Below are 19,019 nucleotides of genomic sequence, written 5' to 3'. Positions count from 1 at the left end.
CATCAAGAGCCGAGGTTACGGATAGTGGAAGCCTTTACCTTCCACCCCTCCAAGGGCCTTCATGGCCTGTATGGTAAGGACTTTGTTTTGCTTCCCCCAAACCCCTAGTACTTTTTGTTTTTTATACAGTTTTGTGCCCCCGCTCCCCTACTTATAATTCCCAATCGCCACTACTGGTCCTTCAGATGAACTATTCTTACTCATCTCTGATCTTCAACATGATGGAAGCTTTTCGACACGGAGTGGTCTCGTTTTAACACTTTCAAATGAAACTGACTTCATTCGGAGTCGAACCAGCTATCTTGGGAACAGAAAGACAACGACTAACCGACCCGGCCAATGAGGTAGGCTATTAACTAAAGTGCAGTATGTTGTAGTGTCCCAGTGTCAGTTACCATAGAATTTTGGATGGCATATAGTCTATAATAGTTGGTACTTACCAGGATGTGAACGGTGTGGGTACAGATGTAGCCCACAATGAGGGTGGCGACCAACCCGAACACCAGACCGCCGTTCTTGAAGGCGTGGGGCATGGCGAGGATGCCCGACCCCAGACTGCTCTTCAGGATGTGCGCAAGCGCTCCACCATCTCTGCAAACAGCGAGGAGTCATTAGTACCTCAAATCATTTTTATAAACAACATTGCAGTGGCACCTTCCTAAGTCCGTCTAAAAAATATAATCGCCCATACACAGCCTATATACAGAGTGTAAGAGTAAGATACTACCTAACTTTCATAACATATTTCTCACATGTATGTATACAGGGTGTAACAGTGAGGCGCTACGTATCTTTCAGAACATATTCCACACATGTGTATATACAGCATGTAACAGTGAGGTGCTACGTATCTTTCAGAACATATTCCTCATATGTATGTATACAGGTGTAACAGTAAGGTACTACCTAACATTCAGAACATATTCCTCACATGTAGTGTGATAGTACATACATCACACCCCCGAATTATATGTAGAAGGTAGAGATATTATTGTCAGTATTCGATTTATTATTATTATTATCGGTATTTCATTTGTATGTTTTGTCATTTATATTTATAAGCTGGAAGATATCCACATATGTAGGTATGAGTAATTTGTTTTGCACGAGTGGGAAAAGATTGCTTTAATAACTCTGGTAATTTGAATGAGTCATGTGGCTACCCCAGTGTTTGTTGTGATGTACTTGTGTTGGGAAATTCATGAGTCATGTATATATCCCAGCCTGATGAGATGAGCTTGTTGTTGTATTAGGAAAATTTGGTTACTCATGGAATATACCCCAGAGTTTGTTATTGTCTTGGGAGGAAGAAGTAGTTCAGGGCTTGGGCTTGAGAAGAGGACCACCCATGATTGGCTGGCAAGCACCAATCCAGACGTATCATCTGAGAGGAGGGGGATGTTGATGTCTATAAAGGTTGATGATACGGCGGCAACCTGAAACATTGTAAGGGTGATTGTAGAGGTGATTGTAAAGGAACGAGAAGGAAGATAACTACAACCAGTGACACTGTATGAAGGAACGACAACTGAGACTGTACGGGAAGGAAGTGGTGCTGATACACGGTACTGGAGTGACACGGCTGCAATGGACTGGACTTCAAACGTTCGTGGAGCGTAGTCTTGTTATGTTCGTGGAAAGTGGCTGATTGTGGAGAGTGCTTGCGCATTAAGTATTGTAGCACTTGTGGCGCCTAGCATTATATGTTGGTGAAAGCTATCTCAGACTTTCCATAATTTATGTTGAGAATCGACAGACGTGTGTATATATCTTTACAAGTGTTAAAATATGTGAACACAGTAGTACAAGGTACAGTATCTGTGTGATGTGATAACTGCCGATTATGAGAATCGGTAAGTCGAATTGATATAGAGACAGTGAAGGGTATTTATCTTCATACATGTACATTGTTCATCGGACTATCTACGAATGGTAGCTTAGTTCTCGCTTTCGTTTTCCCACGATTTTCATTATTGTTGTTGTTGTTGTAAATATGGAGTCTTCCAGCAATATTTTATTTGTGTATTATATGTATAATGTTCTATGTTGATGAGGTGCTCATGCACGGAATTTGTTAAGAATATAGTTAGCTATTTTAGAATCAGTGTTATTGATGAACCTAGGTGCAGTTCCTACCTAATTAGTCGTTTTCAGGAGGTTAGGTAAGGCCTGCAGCAGATGTACCAGTACGCAGCATTATGTACACGCCCTGGGATATACAGTTTATCATGCTCTTATCTAAATTCGAGGGATCCATTCTGGTGAACTCTGGCGCCCATACTACGGACATTTCGGTTAATTATGCTTATTAATTTTATTAAGTTTTTGAGTAATTTTATTTATATATTTGTATTTATGATTATATTTATTATTATCAACAAAAAAGTTACAGTAGAAGAAGGAAATACAGTCGAAACCTTTTACTGAGACATGGCTTTTAACGTATTGAACATAACGGGAAAAATCTACCACTTCCGTCTAAATTCTATACAAACACTCTATTTAAAAAATCGCTTATTACGACATATCGTATAAAACGGTGTACTTTTATAACATTTTCGAAGAAATGTATCTACTATAACGTCCAGTGTTGGTTTTTGTTTGTTATGTGTTTGGGGATTGCTGACAACAATGTAAAGTTTAAAACATAAAGCTCATTAGGTTTTTCAATCTCGCAATTACCAGCGTTTTGCCCTAGTTTAGCAGTGGGCTCATCAGTTGGAAGTTTATTTTCAAACTCTTGTTTTCAGCTGATTATAGATTTCAAGTCTGTCTGTTAAGTAGTGAAGTGAAGCATCGCTGTGAAGACGTCATGAAAGAAAGGGAAAATGTTTAATATCGCAGAAAAGTCACAAATAATGTGGCGAATAGAAAATGGGGAAACAAACATCACCATCGCGATGGAATTGGGTGTATCACACTCAACGATTTCGTCAATGTGGAAGGACAGAGAGAGAGAGCACCTAATTTGTTAGCCAAGACCGTGTGCGACATTATTTATCAATTTGCATTGTTACTACTTCTTTCCTCACTTATTATTTTATATTTTGGTGACATTATTGTTGTACGTACTGTGTAAACATTAGACGGAGAATATCCACAGTCCCACTCCACAAATACAATACTTATTTCTTTTTTTAATTGAAATTTTAACTTTTTCTGTTAATTAAATTTGTAAGCGTGCATCCTAACACTTACAGATATGACATCCATACAAGTATGCACAGAATTAGTGTCCCGATATAAACAAAGCATGGCCTCCCCCACCTCTTCGCTTAACACATTGCTGCAGGTAGGCAGCCAGCACTACAAGACCGTTGTGATTGTAATGGGCACAGAGGAGGATGTATACCTATACACACACTGTGCCTTCAGTACTATTATACCCGTTCAACCCATTCCCCTCTTATTTGATACTGGAGTTGATTGTTTATGTCGGGATACCATTTCTGTGCAAGCGTGCACTATGTCGTGTTGTAGAAAAACAGGTCTAACATGGAAATAAAGCGTTTCCTGACCTGTGTCATAACATATTTTCTTCTTCTACGTGTGAAGTTTGGTCTCCCTTATTGCTACACCCTTAGGCCCTTAACACACGAGCGTTTTTTTGTCGTCGTTATGGACTGCAAAAACACGCATCTTTGTGGCTGGCTCAACCACTTCTGCAGTTCATTATGGCCACATTTTGTGGCCGAGCCAGCGACAAAATGTGGTCCGGTCAGCTTCATCCCTGGGACAGTCTGCAAGTGAAACTTCGGTCATTCTTATTTATAATGGATTCTGAAGAGGAGGCTGTATTTCTTTTGCTCATGCGAAGAAGCAGAAAAAGAAGGAAAACGCGGACAATGTGGTTACATCCAACAGTAGAAGTCCGGCAACAGTTGGGGCAGTTTCCTGCTTTATATCACGAACTCTGCAATTATGCGGATAAGTTTTTCCAGTTCTTCAGAATGTCAAACACGTCTTTCGATGAACTACTACAGGAAATAGGGCCTATTATTTCACGGACAGATACTGTGATGAGGAAGGCTATATCGTCAGAAGAAAGACTCTCAATAATTAAACATTTTGTAAATAAATATATGTAGATCTTAACTATTTTATTTTTCTCCTCCGTGCTTTAGTTCTGGAAGTTACTGTGAAGGACTTCACAGATCATCTCCCATGCTCTGACCTTCTCAACTCGGTTGCTGTATGTATCACTAGCGTAGTTCCATATAGCGGGTTCGGCTTGAATCTCGGAAATGAACGTATCTGTATCAAACGACTCCATCACGAATACTGCCAGCGGGAACTTGTCGCCAGGATGTCGCCCGTGTGTAAAGGAAAGCGCTGCAGTCGGCAAGTGGTCGGTGGCCGGGATCGGCTACAGCTGGCGACATGTGGTTCGCATGTGGTCGAGAAAACGCTCGTGTGTAAAGGGTAGGTATTCTTCCCATTGCATTGTATGGTAACGGCAAAGCGGCGACAGCCGGCTACACATGAACCACTTTTTGTGGTCGACAACGGCGACAAAAAAACGCTCGTGTGTAAGGGCCCTTATACATAAAATTCTAATTTTATCCGTGTACTTCAAATTTTACCTCATACTGCAGTTTTTAAAATCACGGATTGGTTGTTCTAGTAAAGAATAAATCAACGGAATACAATGACGAATATCTGTAATACGGATTATTCCCTTCAACCGTGCTGCTGGTGGTGGTGATTATTAAGAGGGAGTACAACTAGGTAACCATCCTTTATTAACACTAATCAGAGGGAAAAATGGAAGCGGTCCGACACTTCGAAAAATGAAGGTATCGACCAAAGAAAGGCAAAGACCACAAAGGGCGTGCAAATGAAACTCCCTAGGTTTCACAAGCCTATTACCGTCGGGGTAGAAAGAGAACAGTTGATGAAGCGAGGTCAGGTAGGATAGATGAAAGCGAGGAGCCTGGTACGAGTAAGTGAAAGCAATGCCAAGAGTCAGCTAAGGGTCCCGGGGTAGCCAACCCACGCTCCCATGTGTAGAGCCCCTGGGGCAGACTATGATGTAAGTTATGGATAGATGGCCAGACAGTGTTGCCTAGCAACCGTGCAGGCTGTGATGTAAGGTATGGATGGATGGCCAGACAGTGTTGCCTAGCAACCGTGCAGGCTGTGATGTAAGGTATGGATGGATGGCCAGACAGTGTTGCCTAGCAACCGTGCAGGCTGTGATGTAAGGTATGGATAGATGGCCAGACAGTGTTGCCTAGCAACCGTGCAGGCTGTGATGTAAGGTATGGATAGATGGCCAGACAGTGTTGCCTAGTAACCGTGCAGGCTGTGATGTAAGGTATGGACAGATGGCCAGACAGTGTCGCCTAGCAACCGTGCAGGCTGTGATGTAAGGTATGGATGGATGGCCAGACAGTGTTGCCTAGCAACCGTGCAGGCTGTGATGTAAGGTATGGATAGATGGCCAGACAGTGTTGCCTAGCAACCGTGCAGGCTGTGATGTAAGGTATGGATAGATGGCCAGACAGTGTTGTCTAGCAACCGTGCAGGCTGTGATGTAAGGTATGGACAGATGGCCAGACAGTGTCGCCTAGCAACCGTGGAGGCTGTGATGTAAGGTATGGATAGATGGCTAGACAGTGTTGCCTAGCAACCGTGCAGGCTGTAATGTAAGGTATGGATAGATGGCTAGACAGTGTTGCCTAGCAACCGTGCAGGCTGTAATGTAAGGTATGGATAGATGGCTAGACAGTGTTGCCTAGCAACCGTGCAGGCTGTGATGTAAGGTATGGTTAAATGGCCAGACAGTGTTGCCTAGCAACCGTGCAGGCTGTAATGTAAGGTATGGATAGATGGCCAGACAGTATTGCCTAGCAACCGTGCAGGCTGTGATGTAAGGTATGGATAGATGGCTAGACAGTGTTGCCTAGCAACCGTGCAGGCTGTAATGCAAGGTATGGATAGATGGCTAGACAGTGTTGCCTAGCAACCGTGCAGGCTGTGATGCAAGGTATGGATGGATGGCCAGACAGTGTTGCCTAGCAACCGTGCAGGCTGTAATGTAAGGTATGGATAGATGGCTAGACAGTGTTGCCTAGCAACCGTGCAGGCTGTGATGCAAGGTATGGATGGATGGCCAGACAGTGTTGCCTAGCAACCGTGCAGGCTGTGATGCAAGGTATGGATGGATGGCCAGACAGTGTTGCCTAGCAACCGTGCAAGCTGTGATGTAAGGTATGGATGGATGGCCAGACAGTGTTGCCTAGCAACCGTGCAGGCTGTAATGCAAGGTATGGATGGATGGCCAGACAGTGTTGCCTAGCAACCGTGAAGGCTGTGATGCAAGGTATGGATGGATGGCCAGACAGTGTTGCCTAGCAACCGTGAAGGCTATGTGTTATAGCTGGTTGCCATCTGAAATAAGCAGCCGTTGATCGGAGGCCATGACCGAGAGACATATTTATGACCATTCGATTTTCGCAAAGGGAAAAGTTGTTTCATTATATATTTTAAATTTCGAACCGGCTGTTAGAGGGAAAAAAATGAAATCAAGGAATTTTTGTGATGAATATATATAGTACGGATTAGTACATTAAAAAAAATGAAATGGCGTATGGCTTTTAGTGTGTCCGAGGACAAGTTCGGCTCGCCAGATGCAGGTCTTTCGATTTGACTCCCGTAGACGACCTGCGCGTCATGATGAGGATGACATTATGATGAAGACGACACATACACCCAGTCCCCGTGTCAGCGAAATTAATCAATTATGGTTAAAATTCCCGACCCTGTCGGGAATCGAACCCGGGACCCCTGTGGCCAAAGCCCAGCACGCTCACCATTTAGCCATGGAGTCGGACTTAGTACATTCAACAGCAACTTCACTGAGCTATATATTTTGATATTTCGTAGGCATTTTTGAAAAATAAACATTCGGAACATTTGGCAGGTGAATGGATACTAGCAAAATTCGACAAATGAGCAATATTATCGGAAAAACTACTGTACATCGGGAAGCAGTGATAAAAAAGCAACCTTTGCTTCTAATGAATTGTCACTATTTACGTTTAGTTTTATACAGCTGATTGAATTCTGTTAAATATAGCAGAAATCTCTTAAGTTTTTAACCTCAGAACCTAACTGTTAATCTTTCATTACATAAGATGTGCTATTGACATGGAAGACATGCTGTGTTCGAATCCTTGAACACTCCCTCATCGCTCACTTCCTCATACCGCTTGTAATGCTGGTTACCTAGTGTTTTGTCCGAGTTGCTGTTCATCCGCTTTTACGGATCTGTAAGCAGGATAATGAGCTTTGTTTCGTCCGAGCATGGGACAACCCAACGAGACCAGAAAGGACGGAACACAGGTACGCGAGTTGACATGTGGAACGGCCACCAAAGGAGACTGTACATCCAGATCAGTGGTTCTGGAACTGTGGTACGAGTACCCCTAGGGGTACTTCTGAGACTTTTAGTGGGGTACGCGAGCAGCCTTCAAGCCCGCCTGGTGGCCATGCTCGTTAAGGCGTTGAAGTCTAAACGGTCTGATACCGAGGTTAGTCGGTTCGAGTCCAGTTGGTCGGAAAAAATCACCATCAGAATGTTGATGGCAGGGTAGGGGAGGTAGTGATATGCAATTTCTATTGCGTGTCAAAAGCCTGGATTAAATTCCAAACCTCTCTGCAATGCTGATAAGGAGTGAGGGCTGTTGATGGTGATTCGTCTGTCGGATGGGGACGTTAAGCCTTGACCAAACCCCTTGGTGCTAATCGACAGAAGTAGGCTACGTACCGGCAGCGGGTTTCACCCTCTCTTCTCTTACTGTCATATATCATGTTATTCATTTCATCTCACTATCTCCTTTGATGAGCCGGCCCCGTTGTGTAGGGGTAGCGTGCCTGCCTCTTACCTGCAGGCCCCGGGTTCGATTCGCGGCCAGGTCAAGGATTTTTACCTGGACCTGAGGGCTGGTTCGAGGTCCACTCAACCTACGTGATTAGAATTGAGGATCTATCAGACGGTGAGATAGCGGCCCCGGTCTAGAAAGCCAAGAATAACGGCCGAGAGGATTCGTCGTGCTGACCACACGACACCTCGTAATCTGCAGGTCTTCAGGCTGAGCAGCGGTCGCTTGGTAGGCCAAGGCCCTTCAAGGGCTGTAGTGCCATGGGGTTTGGTTGGTTTGGTTTGGAACTCCTTTGATGAGGTTGACGTCAGGAAGGGCATCCGGTCATAAAACCCGCCCCGACAGATTCATCCTACCTCATACCGGACCCCGTAGACAAACGGAGCAGCCTTCAGGGAAACAACTCAATGTTGAAAACATCCTAGCGATATAATATACACATTGTAGGTAAATACAATAGAATAAAGAATGAGAATATACTCTTCATTTATTCCTAAAAATGACTGGGCGAGTTGGCCGTGCGGTTAGGAGCGCGGGGCTGTGAGCATGCATCCGGGAGATTCGAATCCCACTGTCGGCAGTCCTGAAGATGGTTTTCCGTGGTTTCCCATTTTCACACCAGGGAAATGCTGGAGCTGTACCATCATTAAGGCTACGGCTGCTTCCTTCCAACTCCTAGGCATTTCCTATCCCATCGTCGCCATAAGCCCTATCTGTGTCGGTGCGACGTAAAGCCACTAGCAAAAGAAAAATCCTAACAATTGCAATCCTTTTCTTAACCATCGTCATCCGGTCGATTAGCAGTTTGCTTTTTTCTGCCAGTACGAGCGCTAATGTGAGTCAATGCACAGTATCACTTAAGCCCTTATAACTACTTTTCTTTGCATTTAACTTTCTTCGTTTCCAAACTTCCTTCGTTTTCTTTGAATGTTGTTCCTTCTCCTCTTGAGTCCATTTTCTTCCAGCTGTTAATGTCTTTCTCTCCTGAATTCCTGCCTTTCGTGTTACTTCTCTGAAACGTGTTCTGTTTTCTAACGTATCTATTTTAATTCCACCGTTTTTCATATCAATGAACCACTTTGGCTTGGAATTGCAACTGTTCAATAAGATGAAGATTTGTTCAGTTAGTCTATTGTTATTCATTCTATAAGTGTGTCCAAAAAGCTGGAGTCTTTTTTTTTCCTCATTACACTTGTCAGTTTTTCAACTTTTAAATACATCTCTCTGTTTGATCGTAGTCTAAATTCGGCATAGCTGTTTTCTTGTAGGTCCCAGTATTTTTCTCAAAATTCTTCTTTCAACTTTTTCTAATTGTTTAAGATCCCCAAATATAAAACTTCTGGCCGAACCACTGTCTGATATTGTGTTAATTTCAAGTTCCAGGATATAAATTTCTTATTGTATATATTTTTTGTCGTATGAAGCATCCTTTCCATTTTGCCATCGCCAGATGTTTCATTCCAGGCTTGTGTCAATGTCGTACACCTGTCAATGTTATATGTATATTACGTACACATGTTATGTGACCCTCTTTGACTGATTCTGATGGTTCTGTCAGCTTCCGCTTCGAACGCTAGCGCTGTGCCACGTCCGGGGAGCCATCTGGTGACGAATGAACGTACCATTTCCTCTTCTATTATAATGTCTAAATTTGAAAATATTCCTTGTTTCTCGTGGACAGCCGAGATTTTCTTTTGATCACGCACAGCACAGTTCTCTGCGAAACGTAAAGAATTTCACCTTATTTTCTTGACACGGCATACGCCTATACATCATCCTTTCCATTTTGTTTACTCTTGTATCTATAGCTACCTTTTCTTTTGTGTTGTTTGTTATCCATTCTCTCGGGTATTTAAAGCATTCTGTCCGAGATGTTATGTTATTGTTAATCGTGACATTTTGAGGAGCATTAATGAGGTCTGTCATGAAGCTTGTTTCTTACAAATGATATTTGCAATCCTATTTTGGCCGCTTGTTTCTGTGATTCTCGTATTTGTTCTTGAGCATTATCTGAGTCTGTAATTAACGCCATGCCATTTGTGATTTTTTCCTTGGATTTTATTTTGATTTCTTCCTAGTTGAACACCTTTAGGACTGATGGCGATTTGACAAAGATGTATGACACTGAGAGTAGTGGTGGTGGTGATTATTGATTTAAGAGGAAGTACAACTAGGCAACCATCCTCATGATATTGAGAGTATAATTTTTTATTAAGATGTTATCTGTGAAAATCCTCAGCCTGTTTCCAGTCATTCGACCGGGTCAGGAATGGAATAAATGAAGCCCCATCTAGCGGCGAGGATGGGATTTTTTTTTGCTAGTTGCTTTACGTCGCACTGACACAGATAGGTCTTAAGACGACAAGGGGACAGGATAGGGCTAGGAGTGGGAAGGAAGCGGCCGTGGCCTTAATTAAGGTATAGCCCCAGCATTTGCCTGGTGTGAAAATAGGAAACCACGGAAAACCATTTTCAGGGCTGCCGACAGTGGATGGGAACTGTACCGGCTGCCGAAGCCTGTCGCACTCATCTGGGGCAATGATTAATGAATGACAGATGAAATGACATGGTATTGGAGAATGTAGCTGGAATGAAAGATGGCAGAGAAAACCGGAGTACCCTGAGAAAAACCTGTCCCGCCTCCGCTTTGTCCAGCACAAATTTCACATGGAATGACCGGGATTTGAACCACGGAACCAAGCGGTGAGAGGCCAGTGCGCTGCCGCCTGAGCCACGGAGGCTCCACTAAGATTTTATCTATATTTACATAAACTGACAAACTGCTGAAGGAAATCTTAAACATGAAGACTAGGCTTTAACTTTTAAGACAGAGTGCGGGAATTCCATGAAGTTGTAAAGCATTTAACATTTTCTACAAAGAATAAACTTTTAAACATCCATGGATTATCTGTGAGGGTCCCTGGAGTCCGTGGGTCTCTTATGATCCCCCATAGTGTGTGCTGAGTGCGAGGCTACGGGACAAGCCCACCTCTGTTTTCATACAGGTGCCAATTAAATAGGGGCACGCAGTCCTGGCTGGTGGTATAACAAGGGACCTTATCGCACCGTAAACCTGCGAACAATAGATATTCAAGCTTCATTAAACACTATTTAACTCTACTCGGTCGGGTAACAAGCTGAACTCTCAGCTGCCTTTTCCTGAAATTCTGACGAAACGTTTCATGACACCTGTGATTCTCATCCCATCTCGACAAACTGGAAGGCTGGTACAGTAAAACTTGTTCAAAACGGAATCTCAGGGGACCACAATTTTTTTCCAAATTAGACAAGTTTCCGCATTACACAATATATAGTATTTCTTGTTGTTGTTGCCTTAAATACCAATCACCACCAAACATGGTAGAGTATACAGTTATTTTAAATATTATTTAGAACTCTACCTGCATGTCTCTGCGCGTGAAACTCGGCTCTCCAGATTGATGTGCGTAGTACGAGTGTTCTGTTCATTATTATTACTGTACTTTATTATTACATACAGAAGTTACACAGGCTTGGCACTACTGTGACAGTATCACAGCACTATATTACATTATTTCACAACACTCGATATACGCTCCTTAAACTTATTTCCATTACAACTCTGTACAGTACTTAACATCACTAAGATAAGATTGCCCTGTTTCTGGAACGTGAGATATCGAACCTATAGCGGTATCGAATGGTTAGCTTATGCTTTGGCGTTGCACGAGCGTAACATACATCTATAGGTCCGATAAATCGCCTGCTAACTTAGAGCAAATACAGTAGAGGCAATACGCGACACTTAGGGATTTAGCCTTGATAAAATGGGAGACAATTCGACGGTGGCGCTCCTAGTGACTTGACCTGAACAAATCGCGCTAAATTCAAATATCAATGGAAATGTATATACGGAAATGGATAAATAAATTACGTCTAGAAAGAAAGTGTTATTGACATATTAACTTCGAAGTTGCTAAAGCAATTCTGGATAAATGAATGAAGAATTATTTAAAAGGTTATTATTCAAAGACTGAAATTAGACATATAAACAAGATATGAAATGGGCTGCTGTGAAATGGCTTGATCTTTCATTTATGCATTATTTTTTTAGCTTTAGCATTCCTGCCTGAACTCTTACCGTTGGATTTGTCTTTTTCTCATTTAAAAACATTGTATCATCACATTAAGACACTTGTCAATAAAAATATCGGCACATTCCTTACACATATGATGCAATGAATTGAAATTTAATAGCTGGACAATTTTCCTCTTAACATGAAGCCTACTAACAGAAAGAAAATATATAAAATCCCGGCTTTAATCTGAGAAGGGGGATAAAAGAAAGAAAAGTATGAAAATGTTGTCGATAGTGATGCTTTGAGGAGTATTTACGTACAATTAGAGTAAAAATGTAACATACCCTTGGCTGTATAGTAGAGGATTTTTAAAGTCGCTGGCCTGGAAATGATCTGAACAGATCTTATAATTCTTATATAAGCGTAACGTCCCTTCTTTCTTGTACACCTTATCCAAATCACTTCTGTGACATTTCAAAACCCACAGATCACACCTACAACAACACATCGGTACTGAAGATTAACTGCTGCACTATACAATAAAATATGCGTATTACATTTTAAGCCAGTTAAAATATGGGTCGAGCAGGTCAGAAGATTATGAAGTAATATAAAAATCTCTTTGTGACTGGAAGAATATATATGCAAACACAACATTACTTACATTTTCTTGTCACGAGGGTAGCGAAAGAAAGACCGCGCATTCTTATCTACTTTATAGTTACTGCAGCCAAACACGGCACATACCTTTCCCCTCATGTTGAGAGGTGATATCAAGGAATGACACACGCTACTATTTAATTATGTCAACTCACTGAAAACGCATAAATAACACCAAAAACTTCACACAAAAATACACGTGCTCTTATGACAGAATCAGTAGTTTTCAGGTCTGCTCGCTAGAGAGAGCTCCAATAGCTGTCCCTCGATATCTTGCTCAGTGTCGCGTATTGTCTCTACTGTATTTGCTCAGAGGGCCCCGAGCAGCAGATATCTATTTTTTTTTAACTTGGGGGGAGCGTGCGCAGTACTTCAGTATCGCCAGCTAATAGTGTTTGTTAAAATGTTCTATGGAGAACGACTACGATTATATCATGGTCGGCCTAATGTTCTAATGAAGTGTAGTGAGAGTCAATTCAAAGACAGACTGAAGCTAAACAAAGAAACTCATACGTTTCGTTGAGGTTATAGGCGACAATTTGCGTCCTGTGGCACATAATTTTCCGTTGTCTCCTGTTGATCAAATATTAATTACGATACCCAGCCCAAAATTTGCAACATTTTCGTAACGCTAATCCTTCGTCGGAAATCGCCAAGAAGAAATTGTGCTGCTTTCCTTTGGTTCTTTCCCAGTTCCCGTATGAAGTAGTCACTGGAACCACATGATCTTAACAGCGACTTAAACGCCCCTGTCCTTCACTTCCTTACTCATCATCATCATTACCGTCGTCGTCGTCGTCTTCGTCGTCGTCATCATTTCTCCATATCCAGCTTCTGCCAGGCCAGGGTATTTATGGCACTTCTCCATCTTCCTTCCACCATTCCTCTTCCACGATGTTGTTCCAGTCTAAATTTCGTCTTCTTGCGTCGCTCTTCACTGATTCAATCCACCTTGTTCTAGGTCTTCCTCTTGCTCTCTTGCCCTCGCACTTTGCCACCAGCATCTGTCTTGGAATTCTATTCTCCTCCATCCTTTTTACATGTCATAACCACCTTAGTTTATTCTCTTCAACTCTCTCCTTTAGCTTTCTCATCACAACTTCATCTTCATTTCTCACTCTGTCTTTCCTTGTCTTTCCTATCATACCTCTTAGGAATTTCATCTCACTGGCTTGAATTCTACTCTCTTGCCTGCTCGTCAAAGTCCAAGTCTCAGCTGCTTAAGTCAGTATGGGTACATAGTACATTTTGTACACTATCTCCTTACTTTTCCGTGGTACTTCTTTGCTCCAAACAAGTTGTGGTTTTTTTTTCACTTTGGTAGAATGCATTGCCCTGCTGTACCCTCCAGCTAATCTCCATGTCCACACTAGCATTTTGCATTAATTCACTTTCCAGATTCTGACTTCCAATTTTCACATTGCCCTTTCCTTGTCTTTCCCCTCTCGACATCACCATAGTCTTGCTCTTCTCTGTACTGATTTTTATGCCATACTTCTCAGTTTTTTCGTTCAGTCCATCTAGTTGTTGTTGCACTTCTTTGCTGTTCTTTCCCCAGATCACATCATCCGCAAATAGCAGTATCTTCATCTCTTTATCTCCATAGGCTTCCTTTGTTTCCTTTATAATTTCGTCCATGACCAAACAAACGAGGTGACAGCACACTCTGCTATCTTAGTCCAGTCTTATTCCTAAACCATTCTGTCTTTCCAACTGGGGTCAGTACCCTGCTAACACACTTGTTGTACATCCTTACTACAACCCCTAAATACCCTTCTGTAACCTTCATTTACAATCTAGTTAATGTGATTACCCAAGGGAGATTATTCCTTATATTAAGGCCTATAAGGTTCTATCACCCCATCAAGACATTAATTGAAACTGAGAGGGCTTGTCCTCTTGGTAAAACTTAAAACCTGACTTATCATCCTGTTTACCATCATACCATTATGTACTGCAAGGGTTCATTTTCCTGTAACATATTTATTATTCTCTATACATTTGCAAACAGCTTTTCAGTTCTTTACTCATATCATTTATGTTGTTGTTTGAGTCGTCAGTCCATAGACTGGTTTGATACAGCTCTCCATTTCCCCCTGTCCTGTGCTAACATTTTCGTTTCTACATAACTGCTGCATCCTACATCTGCTCTAATCTGCTTGTCATATTCATACCTTGGTCTACCTCTACCGTTCTTACCACCTACACTTCCCTCAAAGACAAACTGCACAAGTCCTTGGTGTCTTAAGATGTGTTCTATCATTCTATCTCTTCTTCTCGTCAAATTTAGCCACAACGATCTCCTCTCACCAATTCGATTGAGTATCTCTTCATTCGTGATTCGATCTATCCATCTCACCTTCAGCATTCTTCTGTAACACCGCATTTCAAAAGCTTCTATTCTCTTTCCTCCTGAGCGAGTTATCGTCCATGTTTCACTTCCATACACGCTCCAGACGAAAGTCTTTAAAAACATCTTTCTAATTCCTAAATCAATGTTCGAAGTGAGCAAATTTATTTTCTTAAGAACGGCCTTCCTTGCTTGTGCTAGCTTGCATTTTATGTCCTCCTTAATTTTGTCATCCTTAGTTATTTTACTACCCAAGTAACAATATTCATCTACTTCCTTTAAGATTTCATTTCCTAATCTAATATTTCCTGCATCACCTGACTTCGTACGACTGCACTCCATTACTTTTGTTTTGGACTCATTGACTTCCATTTTGTACTCCTCACCCAAGACTCCGTCCATACCATTCAGCAACTTCTCCAGGTCTTCTGCACTCTCAGATAAAATAACAATATCATCGGCAAATCTCAGGGTTTTGATTTACACTCCTTGGATTGTGATTCCCTTGTGGTTTCCTTTATTGCCTGTTCTATGTAAACAGTGAAAAGGAGGGGGGGAGGGGACAAACTGCAGCCTTGCCTCACCCCTTTTTGGATTGCTGCTTATTTTTCATAGCCCTCGATTATTATCACTGCAGACTGATTATGTATGTATATATATATACACACACACACACATATATATATATATATATATGGAACCTTCTATATATAGTACCCTGCTAGCACAGTTGTTGTACATCCTTACTGCAGTCCCTAAATACCCTTTAATAACAATGTGAAGAGATCTGTAACCTTTATTTACAATCTAGTTAATGTGATATAAGAAAACAAGGGTCCCATGACACTTCCCTGTGGGACCCCCTCATTATCATTACAGGATCTATTCTCATTCTCTAAGTTATATTTTCTAGAAATTTAGCCACTCGTTCAACCACTCTTTTGTCTAGTCTAATAGCCCTTATTTTCGTCAGTAATCCCACATGATCTTGGCTAGTTCAATAGCGATACTGTCCGTTTGACCTTAAACTAAACACCGCAGCCTTCATTGCTTTACCTGTGAAATAGATTCCCTACCCTCATCAGTTTATGGAGTACACACAATAACATTTTCCCTCTAGGAACCGTGACCTAATAATAGTCGATAGACATTCCTCACGTAGCTTATTAGCACAGTAGTAACAGTGTATTGTTTTCCTTATCAGAACTTTCTCACTGCAGCCAACTTACGAGGTTTTCTTCTTATCGGGCTGACCGCTGCCATTCTCCAGCCCCTCCTTCTCGTTCCGCTGATTCTCAGTCAACTGCACCCTGAAAGCGAAGACATATTGTCTCAAAATTCATGGTAAATAATAATAATAATCAGAAGTATAATGTAACAAGCCAGGATCTAATAAAGAAATCTATATACATGTCGAGAGTATACAATAGCACACACCATGCGTAAAACAAGATTGTCGTTTTTCTGGCATTTTGAACAAAATGAATAATGACAGACTGACAAAAACAGATTTTTAATACAATCATAAATCTTAACGTACAACCAACTTTGTTTAGAAAGACATTAAATGATTTCAAAGAAGCAAACATTGACATTAAGGATACACATAATAAAAAGTTATTTAGGGACAGAATTTGAAGTGATTTTCAGGGATGAACAAGAAAAGAAGAAAGTAGCCACATAACATAGACAGCTCGGGAAATGGCGATCAGAACGGATGAAACAGATGGGGGCGGAGAGGAAAGAGAAACATAGCAAGAATTGATTTAACGTGCTCTGTGAAAGTGCTATTCTTCTTGATTCCTTACTACAGTCCCTAAATACCCTTTAATAACAATGTGAAGAGATCTGTAACCTTTATTTACAATCTAGTTAATGTGATATAAGAAAACAAGGGTCCCATGACACTTCCCTGTGGGACCCCTCTTTATCATTACAGGATCTATTCTCATTCTCTAAGTTATATTTTCTAGAAATTTAGCCACTCGTTGAACCACTCTTTTGTCTAGTCTAATAGCCCTTATTTTCGTCAGTAATCCCACAAAATCTTGGCTAGTTCATTTATTAGCAATTTTTTTGTTTTTCTCCTTCTCTTCCCAATACCTCTTCATCCTCTCGCTGTGTTCCTTTTCTACGTTGTTCAGTCCATTCTCTATTTAGTCGGCTGGGCTTTACAGAAAATTTATATTTGGAAATTAAGGTTCTGAATTTCATTCTATCTTGAATAGTTTCTCCATTAATACCAATTTCATTCAGGCCTTCACTGATTTCTTTTAGCCAGTTATTGTGATTATCCATTAAGTGCTATTCGATTAAATAAATAAAACAACAATAATAATAGTAAGATATTAAATAATATATTAATATTGCATAATATAAAATATTGTCATAATATTCGCCTCTGTGGTGTAGTGGTAGCGTGATTAGCTGCCCTCCCCGGGGGCCCGTGTTCGATTCCCGGCTCTGCCACGAAATCTGAAAAGTGGTACGAGCGCTGGAACGGGATCCACTCAGCCTCGGGAGTTCAACTGAGTATAGGTGGGTTCGATTCCCTCCTCAGCCATCCGCGAAGTGGTTTTCCGTGGTTTCCCAATTCTTCTCAAGGCAAATGCCGGGATGGTACCCAACTCAAAGCCACGGCCGCTTCCTTCCCTTTTCCATGTCTATCCCTTTCAATCTTCCCTTATCACCACAAGGCCCCTGTTCAGCACAGCAGGTGAGGCCGTCTGTGCGAGTTACTGTTCCTCCTCCCTAGTTGTATCCCCTGACCAAAAGTCTCATGCTCCAGGACACTGCCCTTGAGCCGGCAGAGGTGGGATCCCTCGTTGAGTTCGAGGGAAAAACCCACTCTGCAGAGTAAACGGATAAAGAAAGAAAGAAAGAAAGAAAGAAAGAAAGAAAGAAAGAAGTATCTGAGTGTTTGAACGCCTCTTCAGAGTAACGTAAACACGAACAGCAGGTATATCATAAATCAAGGGGCACTGTTGAACTGTTTCTACGCCTGATTGCAGCACTGTAGTTCCGTACTCATCTATACAAAAAACGGCGTCTCTGTATTCCTAGCTAAAGTAATCTGCCACCATCACAATACTGACTACGTATAGGTTAATCCATTTCCACCGAACGAATTGCCCGTGCGGTTAGTTTCGCGCAGCTGTGAGCTTCCATCCGGGAGATAGTGAGTTCGAACCCCACTGTTGGCAGCCCTGAATATCCTTTTGTGTTGTTTACCATTTTTTGCTAGTGGCTTTACGTCGCACGCACCGACACAGACAGGTCTTATGGCGACGATGGGATAGGCCTAGGAATGGGAAGAAAGCGGCCGTGGCCTTAATTAAGGAACAGCCCCAACATTTGCCTGGTGTGAAAATGGGAAACCATGGAAAACCATCTTCAGGGCTGCGGACAGTGGGATTCGAACCCACTATCTCCCGGATGCTAGCTCACACTTGCGCGCCCCTAACCGCACGGCCAACTCGCCCGGTGTTTGCCATTTTCTCACCAAGCGGTACCTTAATTAAGGTCACGATCGCTTCCGTCTTACTGCTAGCCCTTTCCTATCCCATCGTCCCCATACGACCTGTCAGTGCCGGATTGAGTGGCTCAGATGGTTAAGGCGCTGGCCGTCTGACTCCAACTTGGCAGGTTCGATCCTCGCTCAGTCCGGTGGTATTTGAAGGTGCTCAAATACGTCAGCCTCGTGTCGGTAGATTTACTGGCACGTGAAAGAAATCCTGCGGGACTAAATTCCGGCACCTCGGCATCTCCGAAAACCGTAAAAAGAGTAGTTACTGGGACGTAAAGCAAACAACATCATTATTAAAAAATCAATTTGCAAAATATAGCTCTTATTTTTTTGTGTACTATGGGCTATTATTTTCTGAAACAAAACGCTTCCCACTATTTTAAATACAACTTGTGACACACAACGCTGCACCTGCGTAGCAGCAGGTTTTGACCACCTGCTCCCAACGTTGTTCAATTGAGCATCGTGTGTGTGCCACGTAAGACCTGTTTGACACAGTGCGTGTTTAGTGCCTAGGTTCTGAACTGCGAACAGGAACA

The 19,019-nt window shown here is 42.1% G+C and overlaps 1 protein-coding gene across 2 annotated transcripts in view; it reads right to left on the bottom strand.

The window, feature by feature from the left end:
* Positions 1–19,019, bottom strand: part of LOC136884055 (proton-coupled amino acid transporter-like protein CG1139) — a 224,130-nt gene that overhangs the window by 87,874 nt on the left and 117,237 nt on the right. For both annotated transcript variants that reach the window (XM_067156079.2, XM_067156078.2), the window contains exons 3-4: positions 16,184–16,264; positions 441–591 (exon numbers count right to left, since the gene is read on the bottom strand). In XM_067156079.2, coding sequence (XP_067012180.2) covers positions 441–591; positions 16,184–16,264 — 232 coding nt within the window. The remainder of the gene's footprint in view (positions 1–440; positions 592–16,183; positions 16,265–19,019) is intronic.

This window comes from Anabrus simplex, chromosome 12 (genome assembly GCF_040414725.1).
Source record: "Anabrus simplex isolate iqAnaSimp1 chromosome 12, ASM4041472v1, whole genome shotgun sequence".
NCBI classification, from domain to species: domain Eukaryota; kingdom Metazoa; phylum Arthropoda; class Insecta; order Orthoptera; family Tettigoniidae; genus Anabrus; species Anabrus simplex.
The sequence above is the reverse complement of the archived record's forward strand: the minus strand, read 5'-3'. Positions and strand labels throughout refer to the sequence as shown.